At 31.9% G+C, this 16,357-nt stretch overlaps 1 protein-coding gene across 2 annotated transcripts; it reads left to right on the forward strand.

The window, feature by feature from the left end:
- Positions 1-11,523: 11,523 nt before the first annotated feature.
- On the forward strand, positions 11,524-15,646 carry LOC142630906 (uncharacterized). 2 transcript variants are annotated; one of them, XR_012843467.1, is made up of 4 exons: positions 11,524-11,600; positions 11,894-12,220; positions 12,562-13,374; positions 15,515-15,646. XR_012843467.1 is itself a non-coding variant. In XM_075804965.1 (3 exons), the coding sequence occupies exons 2-3, from the start codon at positions 11,896-11,898 to the stop codon at positions 13,278-13,280; spliced, it is 1,044 nt and encodes a 347-aa protein (XP_075661080.1). In that variant the 5' UTR covers positions 11,524-11,600; positions 11,894-11,895; the 3' UTR covers positions 13,281-13,482. The 2 variants fall into 2 exon arrangements, 1 of the variants encoding a protein (XP_075661080.1); XM_075804965.1 differs by lacking the exon at positions 15,515-15,646 and having other exon boundaries at positions 12,562-13,482.
- The last annotated feature ends 711 nt before the right edge of the window (positions 15,647-16,357 follow it).

Here is a 16,357-nt window from a genome sequence, read left to right on the forward strand (position 1 = left end):
TTTTATAACCCAAACTCAACCCAATCCGCTACCAAAAAAAAAATCATAACCCAATCCAACCCATCAAGCCCTAAAAACCAACCCAACCCGGCGGGTTGGGTTGGATCAGGTCGGGTTTGGTGGGTTTTCTGCACACCCCTAGTCAAAGGATTTGAGCTAGAGGTCGCGTTTGTAAGTAGTACTTGGTGTAGCTGTAGAATTAAGGCTAATTATGATGTAAAACTTCAAATATATATAGTGAATCTATTTCCTTAAAGCACTAACATCCAGGAATTTTGCATCATTAAACACCATTTCATATATTTTACCAACCCATTTTACAACTCCCAGTTTTTATTTTTACATACAACCCAATAAAATAATATAACTACTTAATAAAATAAAAAGTAATCCACTCTCTCTTTCCTTTGGTCTCTTTTTCTTCACCCACCACTATATACACCACACCCCAACCACAAATTTAGCCAACCGCCATACTCACCCTCCACCATAACCAAAACCAACCTCCACTGCCACCATAATCACAATCACAATCAATCCAAAAATCAATCTCATAGCCAAAAAAAAAATTTTAAGCTACCACAACACAATAGCCACCACCACCACTGCCAAGTCCATACCCAATAACCCAAATAAAAAAAATAAAAAAAAACAAAACAAAACAAAAACCATAGCCTACAACCACCAACCACAAAAAACGCAACAACCACCACCACTAAACTCACCATTGCAATACCACCAAATAGACCCGACTCCGCCACCTGATGACCCACCAAAACCCAAACTCATACAACCCACATCCAACAGCCCTACGCCCACCAAAGAGTCACCACGATCCCACGACCACCTGACTCAACACAACCCCACGCCCACCATGACTCCCACAACCCCACGACTACCACGCCCACCATAGCCACCAGCAACCCTTGATTTGAAGCTCGCCCGCCTGCCCACTCAAACTGATTTGAAGTCACCCCAAACAACCAACCAAAATCTTGAGTGAGAGAGACAGTCATTGTGAGAGGAAGAAGGAGAAAAGAAAAGAAAAAGAGGAAGAAAGTTTGAGACCTTGTTTGGGAGGAGGGAATGGAATGGAAATGAATGAAAAGAATAATTTTAAAATATTCTTCCATTCCCTTATTTGAGAGTTTTAATGGAGGGAATGAAAAGTTCATTCCATTGTTTGAAATTTGAGATAATTACACTTTACCCACCTGTGGTTTGTCTCTAATTCGATTTGCCTACCTGTAATTTTATTTTTGACACTTTACCCACCTGAGGTTACTTCCGTTTATGCTCTGTAACCCACTTCTGTTAAAATTAAGGGTAAATATGTATTTTTGCTCAAATTTTATGTCTCTCTCCTCCCAAAACAAAAAATAGCAAAAAAATTCAAAAGAAAGAATATCAAAAAGTGGTATTTGTCTTGAACATGAAGAACATACCAAAAAAAAAAAAAAAACCCAGATCAACCTACAAGATCACTGACTTAATGAAACATCTTTGAAACTTGAGTGCATTAATTTTGTAACTTTTTCCAGTGAAAGCTTCAGCAATATTAATTAGATGTGGTGCATTTTTTCCATGCATTTTGTAATATTAACTTTGAACCCAAATCAGCAATATTAACTTTTTCCAAGCATCTTGTAACTTTTTCCGGTGAAAGCTTTCTCATCAATATTAGATGTGGTGCATTTTTTTTTTGGGTAGGATATTCTCATCACAAATGTAAACAAAATCTTCAACAATTTTTTCTTCTCTACAAAAAGAGGGGTGGGGAGGATGAGGTTCGAAGACTACAAGTCTTTTCACTATAAAAAATATGACAAGCGCAATTGTATCTCTTGTATGAGTCAAGTGGTAAATGCCAATTCCTGAAATATGATCTTTTTGTTTTGTTTTTCTCTTAATAAACCAACAAATGATAATCTTTATCATTAACAAGAGCAAATTTCCCAATGACAATATAAATTTGTCATTGGGAAATTTTGGGTTTTGTAGAGTTAAGCTGTAAGATTAGAACCAAATTTTCATGGAGGGACAAGGAATTGATTCAGCTTCAGTGGCGCCTCTTGCCAACTGGAGAAATGATTTTTTGAAGATGTTTCATTAAGTCAGTGATCTTGTAGGTTGATCTGGGGTTTGTTTTTTTTTTTGGGTATGTTCTTCATGTTCAAGACAAATACCACTTTTTGATATTCTTTCTCTTGAATTTTTGTGCTATTTTTTGTTTTTTGAGGAGAGAAACATAAAACTTGAGCAAAAATACCTATTTACCCTTAATTTTAACAGATGTGGGTTACGGAGCATAAACAGAAGTAACCTCAGGTGGGTAAAGTGTCAAAAATGAAACCACGGGTAGGCAAATCAAATTAGAGACAAACCACAGGTGGGTAAAGTGTAATTATCCCTTGAAAGTTTAAGTGAAAGGGAATGAAATGGGTAGGAGGGAACACACATTCTTTTATATTCTCTTAAAATCTCAAATTTTCATTCTCCCGAAATTGGGAGGAATGAGAGAGATTGAAATTAGATTTAATGATTTTTTTTACTAAAACTTCCAAAATACCCTTATATATTCAACCATTTATTTTAAAATAGGAGTCTAATAGTAATATTGTCATAAAATGATTCCATTTCATTCTCTTCATGTTACTTCCAAATAAGATTATTTACATTCTATTCATTTTAATTCCTTTTCATTCACTTATTTTAAAACATCCAATCAAAGTTACTTAATTCTATTCCATTTATTTCCCTTATTTAAATAAATTCAATTTCATTCTATTCATTTTCATTCCCTTATAATCGTTCCATTCATTTATGAACTCCCAAACGAAGCTTGAAAGTCATGAGAGGAAGAGAGAGAGTGTGAGTGATGAGGGGCAATTATGAAGAGAGAGAAGTAGTAGATATTTAGGATTAATTTTTTTTTTAATTTTTTTTTACATCCTATGAACAATCGGTTCTATTTATGAGAACCAGTTGTTCATAAGATGTTAAAAAATTACATCCTCACTCCTAGATGTGGGCCTTTTTTCTATTATTAGTTGCCAAAATAGCAACTGGAGAGTGTTTACACCCTCCAATGCTAATGCTTATAAGGGTTGGTGGTACCCCCCTTTTCCAAGAGTTTTGCTTGTTTAGAGTTTTTTCTTTGTACCAACATCATTGTGTTACTCACTTTATGCTATAACTCCCCAAGAGTTTTGCTTGTTTAGAGTTTTTTCTTTGTAACCACATCATTGTGTTACTTACTTTATGCTATATATTTATATTTGCAATATTGGTCTGTATTGAAATTAACTATAAATTGTTCATGCAAGCATAATTGGTTAATTTAATTAAACTAACTAAAAATAAGTTCTCCTAAAAATAAAAAAAATAAAAACTAAAAACAAGTTAATTTGACACAACAAAGGCCTAAACCTTCAACAAAAAGCCCTGTAATTCAATAGCATAATTCAATCCCTTTTATTAGGAGAATGTTTTCATATCCAACAATTGTTTTAAGTTTTTCACTATCAAGTCATATTCAGCAAAAACAAAAAACTATCAAGTCATGATTTTATTCTAAAAAAAAGTTCTCTCACTTGTCTATTTCTCGAGAGGCTCTATTTGTGTGATTAGATAAGTGTCCTAATTTTCTCCTAACTATTTTTTTCTTTTCTTTTTTGAAGTGGTTGGAAAGTACTACTATTTACTATGTAGCCCATGCTGGTCGGGATGTACTACTTGGACTAACTATTAGTCTATTATAAATGTTGAAACATGCTGTTTTTTTTTTTTATAGAAAAATATTGTTCATAACTTAACAATAGTGCTATCCCTCTTTTTCTTTTTTTTAATAAAAATTTTATTATGTTGTTTCGTTTTTTTCTTTTCTTTTTCCAAAAAGAAGAGGGAAAGAAAGATAAGATATTTCTCATGTTCAAGGCCTTGACGTCTGGTACTAAACTTCCTTTTTCCTTTTTCCTTTTTCTTATCATTTCGCCGGACACAAGGATATGGTTGAGATGTTAACCACATTTTTGTGCAAAACCTACATGGATGGAGAGAAAAGACTAGAGAGAGAGAGAGAGAGAGACGAAGCAAAGCAAGACCAAGTTGAGTCCTATCTCTTTTGTGTATAATTACTGTCCAAACTTTTTAAAGGAATTCAAAGCTGTTCATGCACATGAAAAACGATAAGAATTCACCACAAATTAAAGCGTGTGATCCCCACTCGCACTCAGAGGAAGATTGAGTGTATGTGTCTGTCGCTGTTTGTTTGTTTCGAGAATACTGAGAAAGCAGCAATGAATGAATAAAAATTTTAAGAAAGAAAGAAAGTCGCCCACTACATACGCTATGTGACTAGAGAGAAGTGAGTGACTCGTGAGTCGTGAATGAAGTGAAAATACTGATACGGGTATCATCACTTCCTTCATGGTGACGATACTGCTTGGATTCTGGTAGGTATGGACTGCCATGCAGTCATTCTCTCCAACCCTAGCTAGCTAGGGCCCCCTTTCACCATTATATACTCACTCTAAAAACCCCATTTTCTTTCTCATTACACATTGGCTCCCATTTTCCTTCATCATTATTATAGCTCCATATTAAATGGAAAAGATACCCCCTTTTTTTTTAAGTGACAAGTACCTGTGATTGAGATTGGTACGATTTTTATTAGCATATTTGGACGAGTGGTTCTACACCTAAACTATTCCACTTTTTATATTTTTTGCAACAATTCCGACCTTGCATAATGTCAGTGATTGACTAAAGCTTACACATATTAACATATTTTTTTTCTTTATCATTCATATTCAATTATATTATAATTTGTAGTAAAGAGGTTGTGTAATTGTTTTATGGTACTAGATTTTTTTTTTTTTGACTGAAAACCAAAGAATATATATTATAATATAAAAATATAGTAAGTATTTATATTTATCTGGTTTATTTAGCTTAGTTTTTACTTTTTATGTATCTTTTTTTTTAATACATGTATATTTTAGAATATTTTTAGTAAAAAGCTAATGCCAAACACATACTAAAAATAAATAAATAAAAATGAATAAAAGGAATTAGCTTGATATGAAGAGGTTGAAGCGCAAATGGTTTCTAATAAAGATCATTGTTTTCTAATGGCCTTCTCTCTGTGGACTGGTATTGAGTACTAATGCAATAAGCCGAGTGATTGTGCATTTTACTATCAGGTCTTGTTGAGTACTCTGCATAGGCCATCATCTTTGTCGCATCATTCATTCATTCCTTGGTTGGACTTGCTCACTGCTAGCTGCCGTGACTATGCACTAGCTATCTCAAATCACGGTACCCAATCCTATGGTCCCGGTAACCTTGAAGTCAAGCTAGAGCCATCAATAATACTCAACCAGGTCTGTTGTGCCGATTCGCATCGACTCACTGGAAATGCTCTATCCCCCGTAGTTAAGTTAATTTGATTCCACAAAAATGCTATATGAACTAGAATACTTTTAAAACAATCCTACTGAACAAAATAGTTTTTAAATAGTTATTTAGTAAAAATAGTCAAGCCTTGTTTCTAAAAAAATTATGGTTACCTTTTGCACATATATTTTCCGTCGAAATATTTTCCTTTTTTTCTTAACTCGTATATGAAAATGTTATGTTCTATTTGTTTTGACATAAAATGTTTTATAAAAATATTTTTAGTATTTTATCATGTTGTTTCATTGTAAAATCTGGTCAAATTTGAAAGTGTTTTCCATTGACAATAAAATCTTTTGTAAAATGTTATAAAACCTTTTACCTTTAAAAACTTGGTTATATTTTTTTTCAAAAAACACACAATGACTCTCTCCCCTCCCCTCCCCTTCCATATGGTGGTAGGGCTATTAGGGTTGTTGGTATGGCAATTGATGTTGGTAGTTTGATAGCAACTAGATTGCCAATTTTGGTGATTGTTTCTAGAAATTTTTTACATACCATACCAAATATTTAAAAATATTTTACTAAAAATGTTTTCAAATGTATATTTTATAGTGAAACAAGATGCGCCTAAAAAATAAAGTGTATATGTCATGTACAAAAGAATGAATTTTATTTTTCATACACCGACAGTTAAAGTGTTTTATCCACTTATCTTTGCCTCTTTTACAATTCTTAGTCTTTATAGAATGACTTACTACCTTCTTCAGTCAAAAAAAGAAAAGAAAAGAAAAAAAGAATGACTTAAAAAGTTTGCAAATTACTTTTTACATAACAAAAGTATAATAGTATACATATTTAATCATTCATTGAGTTTAAAGATTATAAAATAACCCACTTTGATGATTATTATTTTTTTTTTTTTGCTTTCACTTATTTAAATAGTTTTCAATTGAATATCTTTACGTCAAAACTTGTATTTTGAAAAAGAAACACTAATTATAATATGTTCAACTTTATTTGACTCTTATACTATATTTATAATACATTACACACTAAATTACAAGACTCTTGATAAATTAATCTAAGTTGTGATCTTTTACAAGACTCTTGATAAATTAATTTGAATTGTGATCTTATATATAAAAAAGATTGATCGACCCAGTAAGTGGTGCAATATTATTGCAGCATTAATTGTTTATTGCTAAGAAGTAAAGCATAACTTTGGACTGAATGCAGTCAATCGATATCATATATGATACAAAGATATTATACCATGACGAACTTTCGTCAAAGAGAAAACTATATAATAAACTTAAAATGACGGTAAAGAAAAAGGTTAAACTAATTAGACGGCCGAATGAGAGTTGAGAAACGTGACTAAACTCTAAATTAATACCCTCTTCCTAAGACTAAAATTAGATTCCCCACAAATTAACAAAGTGGCTAGAGGAAATGGGCCATGAATTGTGATCATATTATTATAATAAAATCTTAAGTATGCCAAATCTTTTTCATTAGCAATTGCAAAGAACATCACTACATTTTGTCTCTTGATTCGCACCAAATGTTTTTTTCAAAAAGTTAATGGGTATTCAATTCAATTCAATCCTAGGGGCTCTTCTTAGCAACTTTAATCATCTTAATTATATGCCACAAGCAACAAATTAATGGCAATTAATGTTCTTTGAAATCAAGTATCTGGAATTTCTTTTTCAATAGCCTATATCCTCTAATATTGCCCACCCATGAGTGACCTTACGTTTTCCACACAAACTGAGATAACCAAGGACCAATGCTTGACCCACTATGGGCTGTACCATTGTACTAAAGTTTATGGAAGTACCTAAATTAGGTACAAATCAAGAGTCAAATAGAAATTAGAATTCTTCTTACTTTTAGAAAAAGAAAAATATTCTCAGCATGTATATAAAGTAGAGAAATATAAAGGGATGTCCTAAGTATAAACATAACAATTTTTATGAATATTTTATTGAAATGATATTTTGTTAATAATAGATAATAAAGTGATATCATTGATTTTTTTAAAACAAAGTTGGATTATAAACTTAATCGTAGCCTAAAATTATAACTCCATTTGTTTTATTGAATATGAAATTTAACAAATTTACCATTGAATTACATTTCCTTCTTATATTCTTCAAGTTTGCAGATTTTTCAAAAGATCAAATATCAATAGACATGTTATCAGTCAAATATTTAAATTTCAAGTTTTTATAGTATAAAATTATGTATAAAAAAAGTTTATGAATTGAATAGTAAATAATATCCGATTAACACAAAATTTGATATGTGTGTTAATAATATAAAGAATATATAATCTAATAGTTAGATTTTCAAAATATGTAATCATGTTAATTTTTTGAGTGGGACACTTGTAGCCTTAAACTATAACTAAATTTATAGCCAAACTTAGTCTCTTTTTTTGACAAATAATTGATATCATTAATAAATTCAAATGAGAATCAACAAAAATATTTTGACTTAATTGCTGTAAAAATGATTGTGTATCATCTTTTTTTTCCCCACTTTTTCTTATTGGGAGATATGCGTACCAAACTTAGCAACTAGAATTTGTCCTTCCAGCCCTTTTCTAAGGTTAATTAAAAACAATGCCATTGGCCACTGCGCTGACTATGGTTATATTTGTATTATACACAAAGTCATTAAAAGATTAAATTTGAATGGTCAAAATTCTCGAAAATACTCTAAAATAATTTTGAAAGAGTCAACTTCCAGATAGATGAGTTTTTGCAACTTATTTTTTGTTGCTAAGATGTGTTATTGTTACTTTTAGAAACATAATAGAAACCACCACAAGATTCACAACATCTGAAAAAAATTATTGGACTATTAGTTAACTAAGTTGCTAAATTCATCCATATATTATAAGTTTTTTTATTTATTTAAAAGTTATTATATATAATTTGATAGTTGGGAAGAGTAAATTTAAATCTTAAAGGTCTCTGTTGAAAACATTAGGGGTTTTTTATTTTGCTAAATATTAAGAGGTGCTAATTGAATAACAAATATTAACTACAAATATTAAATACCAAATTTTAGAAATAATAATTAAGCATGAAACATATATACAATACGAAGATTTAGAACAAATTAGAAAACCAATAAAAAAAAAAACATATCTAATAGAATAAACACTTTGGGGATCCGATCACATTAGATATTCAATATATAGGAAAAGTTATAATTAGTTAGAACTTACAAAACCTTTGTAACCTAAACTTTTTTTATATAAATTTTTTACAAATCCGGCTTGCCTTTCTATCGCACTAGTCTCAAAATCTTTGGAATCATTCTATATGGATTTTCTCCACAAACAAGCCTCCTCCGCATGAAGAATAATCTTTGGCACTGAACACGTTGGAAAGAATTTCTGTGGTTTCAAACTAATCTTGCATATGCTTTCTAAGGGATCATAAAATGAGTGGGTAAAACCTAATCATTTTTTAGTTTAGCTTATGGGAAAAGAAGAACTAAGATTTTAATTGTATTTGTATTTCTATAGTATGAATCATGGTTTTTTCTCACTTCTAAAAGTCATGCATTAAGTGGTAAACTACTCATGAAGCTTGGATTTTAAATCCTGACGATTTCACTTGACCGAATTTTTAGTAAACTAATCATGAAGCTTTTGTTCAGATTATTATTTTGTTGAAGTGAATTTGAATTTCATTTGAGCAAATATTTCCTGATCTTGAATATTTTTCAATAGCTTTGTATAGAGTTTTTCAATATCTTTGGAAAGAAAGAACTAAGATTTTATTTGTATTTCTATAGTATGAATCATGAAAGTTTTTCTCACTTCAAAAAGTCATGCATTAAGTGGTATATATGTGCCCAAAGTTAGGTAAACTACTCATGAAGCTTGGATTTTAAATCCTGACGATTTCACTCAACTGAACTTTTAGCAAACTAATCATGAAGCTTTTGTTTGGATTATTATTTTCGTTGAAGTGAATTTGAATTTCATTTGAGCAAATATTTCTTGATCTTGAAAATTTTTCAATAGCTTTGTATAGAGTTTTTATTTTTATTTTTTTTATACAAAAAGGAAATTTTATTATGATATATTCTAAGTGTATAGCTCGTTTTGTGCTAGGTGTCATATCTAAAATTTTAAAATTTTTGTGACAAAAATAAATGGTGCATTAAAACCTAACGCAGAAGCCAAGAAGACCGCAATAATATCAATTGAACCTCTTAAAGTCAAAACTAAGGGAAAATTTGATTCTAAATTAGACTTCAATTGGAGTCTAATTTGATGCCAAGTGTCCAATTTAATTTTTTAATTTTGATGAAGCTATTTACTACATTACAAGAATTGAGGAGTGCAATTAAAAAGGCATTAAATAATGTAAATAGTGTGCAATTGTAATTGTTCTTAATTTTTTTCCATGCATATGCATGAGTCACAAACTAATTTTATTACTTTTTTGACTCTTAGTTTGTGGTTGGAATTAGCTAATCTAACAAACTCCTTTTCATGCAGTCACAAAACACCACATTACAGACTCAAGAAATACATAGAAGAACATCCACAAGAGTGGAGCCAAATTTTTAACTTTTTAGCATCACAAAAAGTCATTTATCTATTTTATCTCCTCACATGTAGCAATTGTTTTATTTTACTTTTTACATAATAAAATAATATAAATACTACAATAAAATAATATTTCATTCAACTACCAAAACACAACCACATCCCCCATCAACGTCATAGAAATCACTGCATAGACACAGAGAGAAAAAGTAATGTGAACATAAAATGAAATGCATAGAAATCACTGAATAGAGACATGAAGAGAGGAAAAGTAGTGTAAACACAAAATAAAATGCAGAAGAAAGAATAAAAAATAAGAAAAATAGTGTGAATGCAAAATATTTTTTTATTTTTTACCTTTCAGTTACTGTGCACAGCTAAAAATAGGTGTGCACTATAGCTATGGGGCCAAAAAAGTATTGTTTTAGCTCTACTATTAAAGTACATTTTGAGTTTTAGTGATACTACAAATAGCTATATAGCTATTTATCACTAGTGCTGCTGGTGCTCTATGCCTGAGAAACCACAGACAGAAGCTATTCTAACTTGTAAGTTCCCAGTTGGGGCCTAGTCTAGTCTAGGCTTTAATTGAGAAAGTTTAATAAACCATTCCAGAACAAACTATGAAACTAGTCCAATTAAATCATATGGGTTGGGCTAAGCTTATTTACATTAACAATCATTTCAGGCCCAATAAATCAAATATGCCTAATAACAACAATCAATTATAGAACAAATTTATGGGCCCAATAATGTAATACATATGAGTATAAATACCACGTTAGTGCAGTTCTCAGCAAATGAAAGATTATTAAAACATTTGGACTTTGGAAATACTTTAAAAAATCTTATACCCTTCCAAAAAATTCTTAATGATTCCAAACTGTCTAATCCTTTTGATATGAGTATAATTCTAATTTAAAAGGATGATAAAAAAAAAAAATTGACCTGCTATAAAAGACTATCAAAATAAAACATACTTAATATTATCCAATTACAAAAGAGATATGAGTACATATTTTCGTGAGCAAAATATTGTTAATGGCTTAATGGTAAAACAAATTATTTAGTTTATTTTATTACTTTTATAAAAAAAAAATTGGTACAAACAGTAAAATTTGGTTGAAAAGATTCCACGTGCCAAATACATGTTCTATTAAAAACAAAAAAACAAAAAACGAGTTATTCTAAAAAAAAAAAAAAGTAGGTTGTCATTTATCCAGGGAAAAGTTAGTGGATGGCCAAAGGGCAATGGTTAAAAAATATTTTTTAAAAATTTTTATGGAAATTTTTTTTGACACATTTTATATTTCTTATAAAAGTGGTATAAAATTTTCTAGAATAATCCATTTACAAATGTTTTATTATTACCGGTTTACAGTACCATCTATTCTATGCCAAACTTGTGTGGAACAGGCCCAGACTTGTAATTGGGCTAAAAGTTTTTTCAAAAAGGTCAGAACAAATAACAGTGATTGGATTAGGCTATCAAAAAGGGCCCATAGTAGAGGTAAGAAAAAAAGCCCATAAGATGCTATTTCAGGAAAAAAAAAAAAAAAAACACAGACCTTTCATTTTGACACAACCTGGGACTAACTTCCAATTTCCAACTACCATAACGGTAACATCTGCAACTTTCGGTTCCTTCTTAGTTTGAGTTTCCTTAGCATAAGCTCTCTGAAAACTTTGATATATATTGTATTCGTTTAAATTTATGTTACTTCCTCCTAAAATTAAAGCAACGCGGTTGTTGATTATATGATTTTTTGCCCATAAGGCGTTCGACAAAATGCCCATATATGCTAAATTTACTTTTTTTTTTTGGGTTATAAACTTATAATTGTTAAGTTACATTACAAGGAAATTTGGGTTTCTTTTATTATTGTTATTATTATTTTTGTGTCAATGATTTAGGCATGGATGTGGCACATTGCTATCTAGATGGCAATGCTGATGCTGTGGAGTTTTGTCCGCACGATTCTTACCAACATGTTCTGGCGGCTTCAACGTACACGTTACAAGAAGGGGATTGTCCCAGTCGATCTGGGAGCATATCACTGTTCAATGTCGATGCTAACATGGGTTGCCTTGATTTGTTTCATCGTGTGGACACAGTGGGCATATTTGATATAAAGTGGAGTCCAGTTGGGGGTAGTAATGTGGGTTCTTTGCTTGCTCAAGCGGATGCTGATGGTTTTCTGAGAACTTACAGTCTTGAGGATAGTTCAGATGGAGCAGAGGGTATGGTCTCTATTTCTGTAGCATATAAATAATTTAGCAGTCAGTTTGTTACTTTGTTTGTCAGAAAGTGTGGAGAAAAGGAGTACATAATTTCAAAGAAGTATGGAGAAAAGAGAAAGGAGAATGTTAAAAAATAGTAAATAAATGTGTAAAGATGTATTAGAATAGAAGCTATTAAGATTATCTCTTTCTTTTCGCTTGTATTTTCCAAGAACAAAGTGGACGTTATTAAATGCTGTAGCTTTTGTTTCAACTGAAAATATTGTATTGGCAATGCTGCAGCTTTTGGCTATTATATCTGTTTCCGTTATATATGGTTTTGTTTTTAACTGCTGATGCAGGGAGTTTCTTGAAAGAGATAAATGGAGTAAAAATCAGTTCGTCCATGTGCATTTGCCTTGACTGGAACCCCTCAGCCACATCAATCACAGTGGGTCTTTCTGATGGTTCTGTCTCAATTGTTTCTGTGTTGGAGTCACAAATTGAAATACAACAACAATGGAAAGGGCATGATTTTGAGCTTTGGGCAACTTCTTTTGATATTCACCAACCCCAACTGGTATACAGTGGTTCGGATGACTGCAAATTCAGTTGTTGGGATCTACGGGATAGTCCTTCTAAGTTAGCATTTCAGAATATCAAGGCTCATAAGATGGGTGTTTGTTGCATAGTGAAGAGCCCTAGTGATCCTAATACTGTACTTACTGGTTGTTATGACGAGCACTTGAGGGTATGGGATGTAAGATCAATCTCAAAACCTGTAAATGAAACTTCAATTTGTTTAGGGGGAGGTGTCTGGAGAATCAAGCCCCATCCTATTTTACTGGATATTGTCTTGGCGGCTTGCATGCACAACGGGTTTGCAGTTGTTAAGATTGAAGGGGATAACACTGAAGTGATTGAAACATATAGTAAGCATGACTCACTCGCATATGGAGCAGATTGGCAGAAATGTGAATCAAACCAGGAAGGCAAAAATAAGAGTTCTGTGGTGGCTACTTGCTCGTTTTATGATCGGCTTCTTCGAATATGGATGCCACAAAGTGATATCACAACATGATTTAGTGCATCTAAGGGCATCTCTCTAATTGCAGTCAGAAGGATCCAAGTTCGATGTTTTCACCCTTGAGAAATCTTTTTTGATACTTTATTAGGTATGTGTGAACATGATACATAACCTCTCACTCTATGGTAACATGATTCAAGAAGATTTTTGGGTTCCAGCTATGTTTATTTTATAAAATATAACTTTTATCTATAAAGGTCCTTTTACTCCCATCCCTATAAGAAAGGATCCTTTTCAATTTTCTATTGGAGGACATAAGATCTACATTTGTTTTCTCCCCAACAATGGACCTTAGGGAGGAGAGAGAGAGAGAGAGAGAGAGAGAGAGAGAGATGGAACATAATTTTAATGTAGACATGAATTTTTTAATGTGTTCTTATTTGATAACTGAAATCCTTTATCACCTCTAAGGTTATTGTGAGTTGGCTTGCCCATTAATTTTGGTGAACAGAGGGTGATCTTCAAAATGAATTCAAGAAAACTTATATCTCATTGCAGAGGGAGCTAGAAAAGAATGTAGACAAATGTGCTTAAATTTTATACTTGCAGTTGTGTCTACTTGGTGTTAGGGAACACACATATGCTATCAGCTCAAGAAAATGTATGCCAATGAGCTTAGGGAACACACGCATGCCTCTCCCTCCAAAACCCCACACATAAAACCAAAGGCCATTTACTGCCTGGTCTTGGCCCTTGCGTGGCCTTCGCCTCACATGGCCTAGGAAGCATCAGATTTTGACCCAGTTGGTCTTAGGTTTGACCTTAGCTTGAGCCTAGTGGAACCTCTTAAATAGGTTGTTCGTAGCTTACTTGTAAAATGGGTATCTTCTGACATGAAACTGAGGTCATTAAGTACTCAAACCTGCTGAATATTCAATGAGCTTGTGGACCATCTTTCAGTCTGCTTGCTCAAGTCTGGCAATTTACACTTGAGCTTCAGACCCATTTAAAAAGAAGGGTTGTGTTAACTTCCGGTGACCGTTAACAACATATTTTAGGTAAATTTTTGGATAACTTTTGACAGTTTTTCAATTTTTGGCAATTTCATTTTACTTTGTTTGACAATTTGTTTGACAACTTTTTTTTTTTTTTAAATAAAACACAAAAAAAAGAAACTTTAACAAGCGCCGGGCGGTGCTTGTTAACATTTCACTAAAAGGAAAAAGAAAAGATCTTTGGTTTTGTTCAAACCAATGAGCAATACTTTACAATCTTTTCCACAACTGTTGACGTGGCAATGTATGATTGCAGCAATCACCTTTTCACACTGACACACCTTATATTAAAACCACTTACACAAGCCACCTTAACAATTGTGGATTTTTTTTTTTTTGATACTATATACTTATGTATATATACATATATATATTTTTAATATCATACCTACAGTGTCGAAACCAAAGTGGTCGATACTGTATCGGTACATATACCGGTATTAAAATGCCAACGTTTCGTACCGGTTTAAATACCGGCCGATTTAAGTTTTGTAATTTTTGAATTTTTGTAAAGATAGAATGGTAACTTACTTATATTAATTTACTAATATTATTTGATTTCTTAATATGTAATGAATAATTAAGCTTTCTATTTTTTATATTGTGTGTTTTTTTTTCTTCTAATTGATATTAAAGTCTAAAATCATGAATAATTTGTTCTAAATTGATGTAATGTTTTATGGTAAACTTTTATTTATATATATATTTATAAATATAAAATATAATGATAAACTCGAAATGGTACATCAGTATTGACCAGTACCGAAATATATCGTTTTACTCGTCAAACCAGTATAGCTTCGGGTACGAAATTTATTACCTTTGTCCAAGCAATTAGACTCAATAGTGTTATTCTGCAATTACTGAGGCTAGCTAAAGTACATTTGCTGTAAGTTTGTAATTGTTATTTGTACGCTTTATGCTTTTTATATTCTGTCTTGTCTTCTTGTCTATGGGTTCTTTTATTCGTTTTACTGTTTCCAGAAAGTGAATTGTAACAAATGTGAGAATGTGAGTGAGCAGGGAAAGGATAGTGTATTTGTGGTTGAGCTTCAAAGACCCTTTTATCTTACAAGTTACAACTACAACCGCATTTGTCACCATATGAAGGAGATAGATCTTCATTTTCAATCGTTTTGTGTCTTTGCTCTTTTTTCCTGCTTATGTGGGGGCCTCAATTGCTAGAGACACTAACACTGTCTATGTTCTTTTGAATTCTTTCTGGCTTTACAGTTACTGCTGAAATTGATGGTCCCCCAATTTGAACCCAGCACATCATTCCATGTTGGCGGGATGCATTATAATTTACATAGGAAAGAAGAATGGGAACGAATTTGCTGAATCAGTTTCTTATCTTTTGGAACCAAAACAACAGAATAATCAGAATTAACTTGTTATTTTGTTCTCATATATATATATATATATTTGGTTGAGATTGGAAAGGACATTGTTTTACTCTATTTACATTGAATGAGACAATGCCTCGTGCGTTTCTAAGTACAAGAGCCTCCTTATAGGCCAACTCCTAGATGAGAAAGTCTTCCGATAGCACTCTTAAGATTTTCGAAGTATAATGAGCTCGAGACGCCTAACTAGATATTTGGAACAAAGTGAGAGCCTTGATTTGATCATTGGACGAATTACAATATAAAAGATTAGCGTCTATTTCACCAGAGAAAATTGCTTGCAAAAGCAAATTACTTTTTAAAATCAAATGTTACGAAAATAAAAAATATCATATTGAATTAGTCCACTTGCCAAAATTTCAAACACAATTGCCAAATTAACAATGTCCACAAATTAGAGACCGGAAGATATGGCTAATGATCAATAATCAATGGTTAGGGAAACACATTTTAATGTGTGGACAAGGAGGGGTACCTTATCTGAGGGCACATTTTTTATTAGCTGGACAACCAGAATCATTGGATCTAATGTGCAGACACAGACCTCTACACAATTGAAAAAACATTTACAGAATATATATGAAGGGAAAACATGTTTCTACTGTCAGTGGAACCTGTCCATGCAAGTGGAACTGTTTCTTTACCAATGAGATTATGGGTCGTTTAATCG

The sequence above is a fragment of the Castanea sativa genome, chromosome 4 (assembly GCF_040712315.1).
Source record: "Castanea sativa cultivar Marrone di Chiusa Pesio chromosome 4, ASM4071231v1".
In the NCBI taxonomy this organism is placed as follows: domain Eukaryota; kingdom Viridiplantae; phylum Streptophyta; class Magnoliopsida; order Fagales; family Fagaceae; genus Castanea; species Castanea sativa.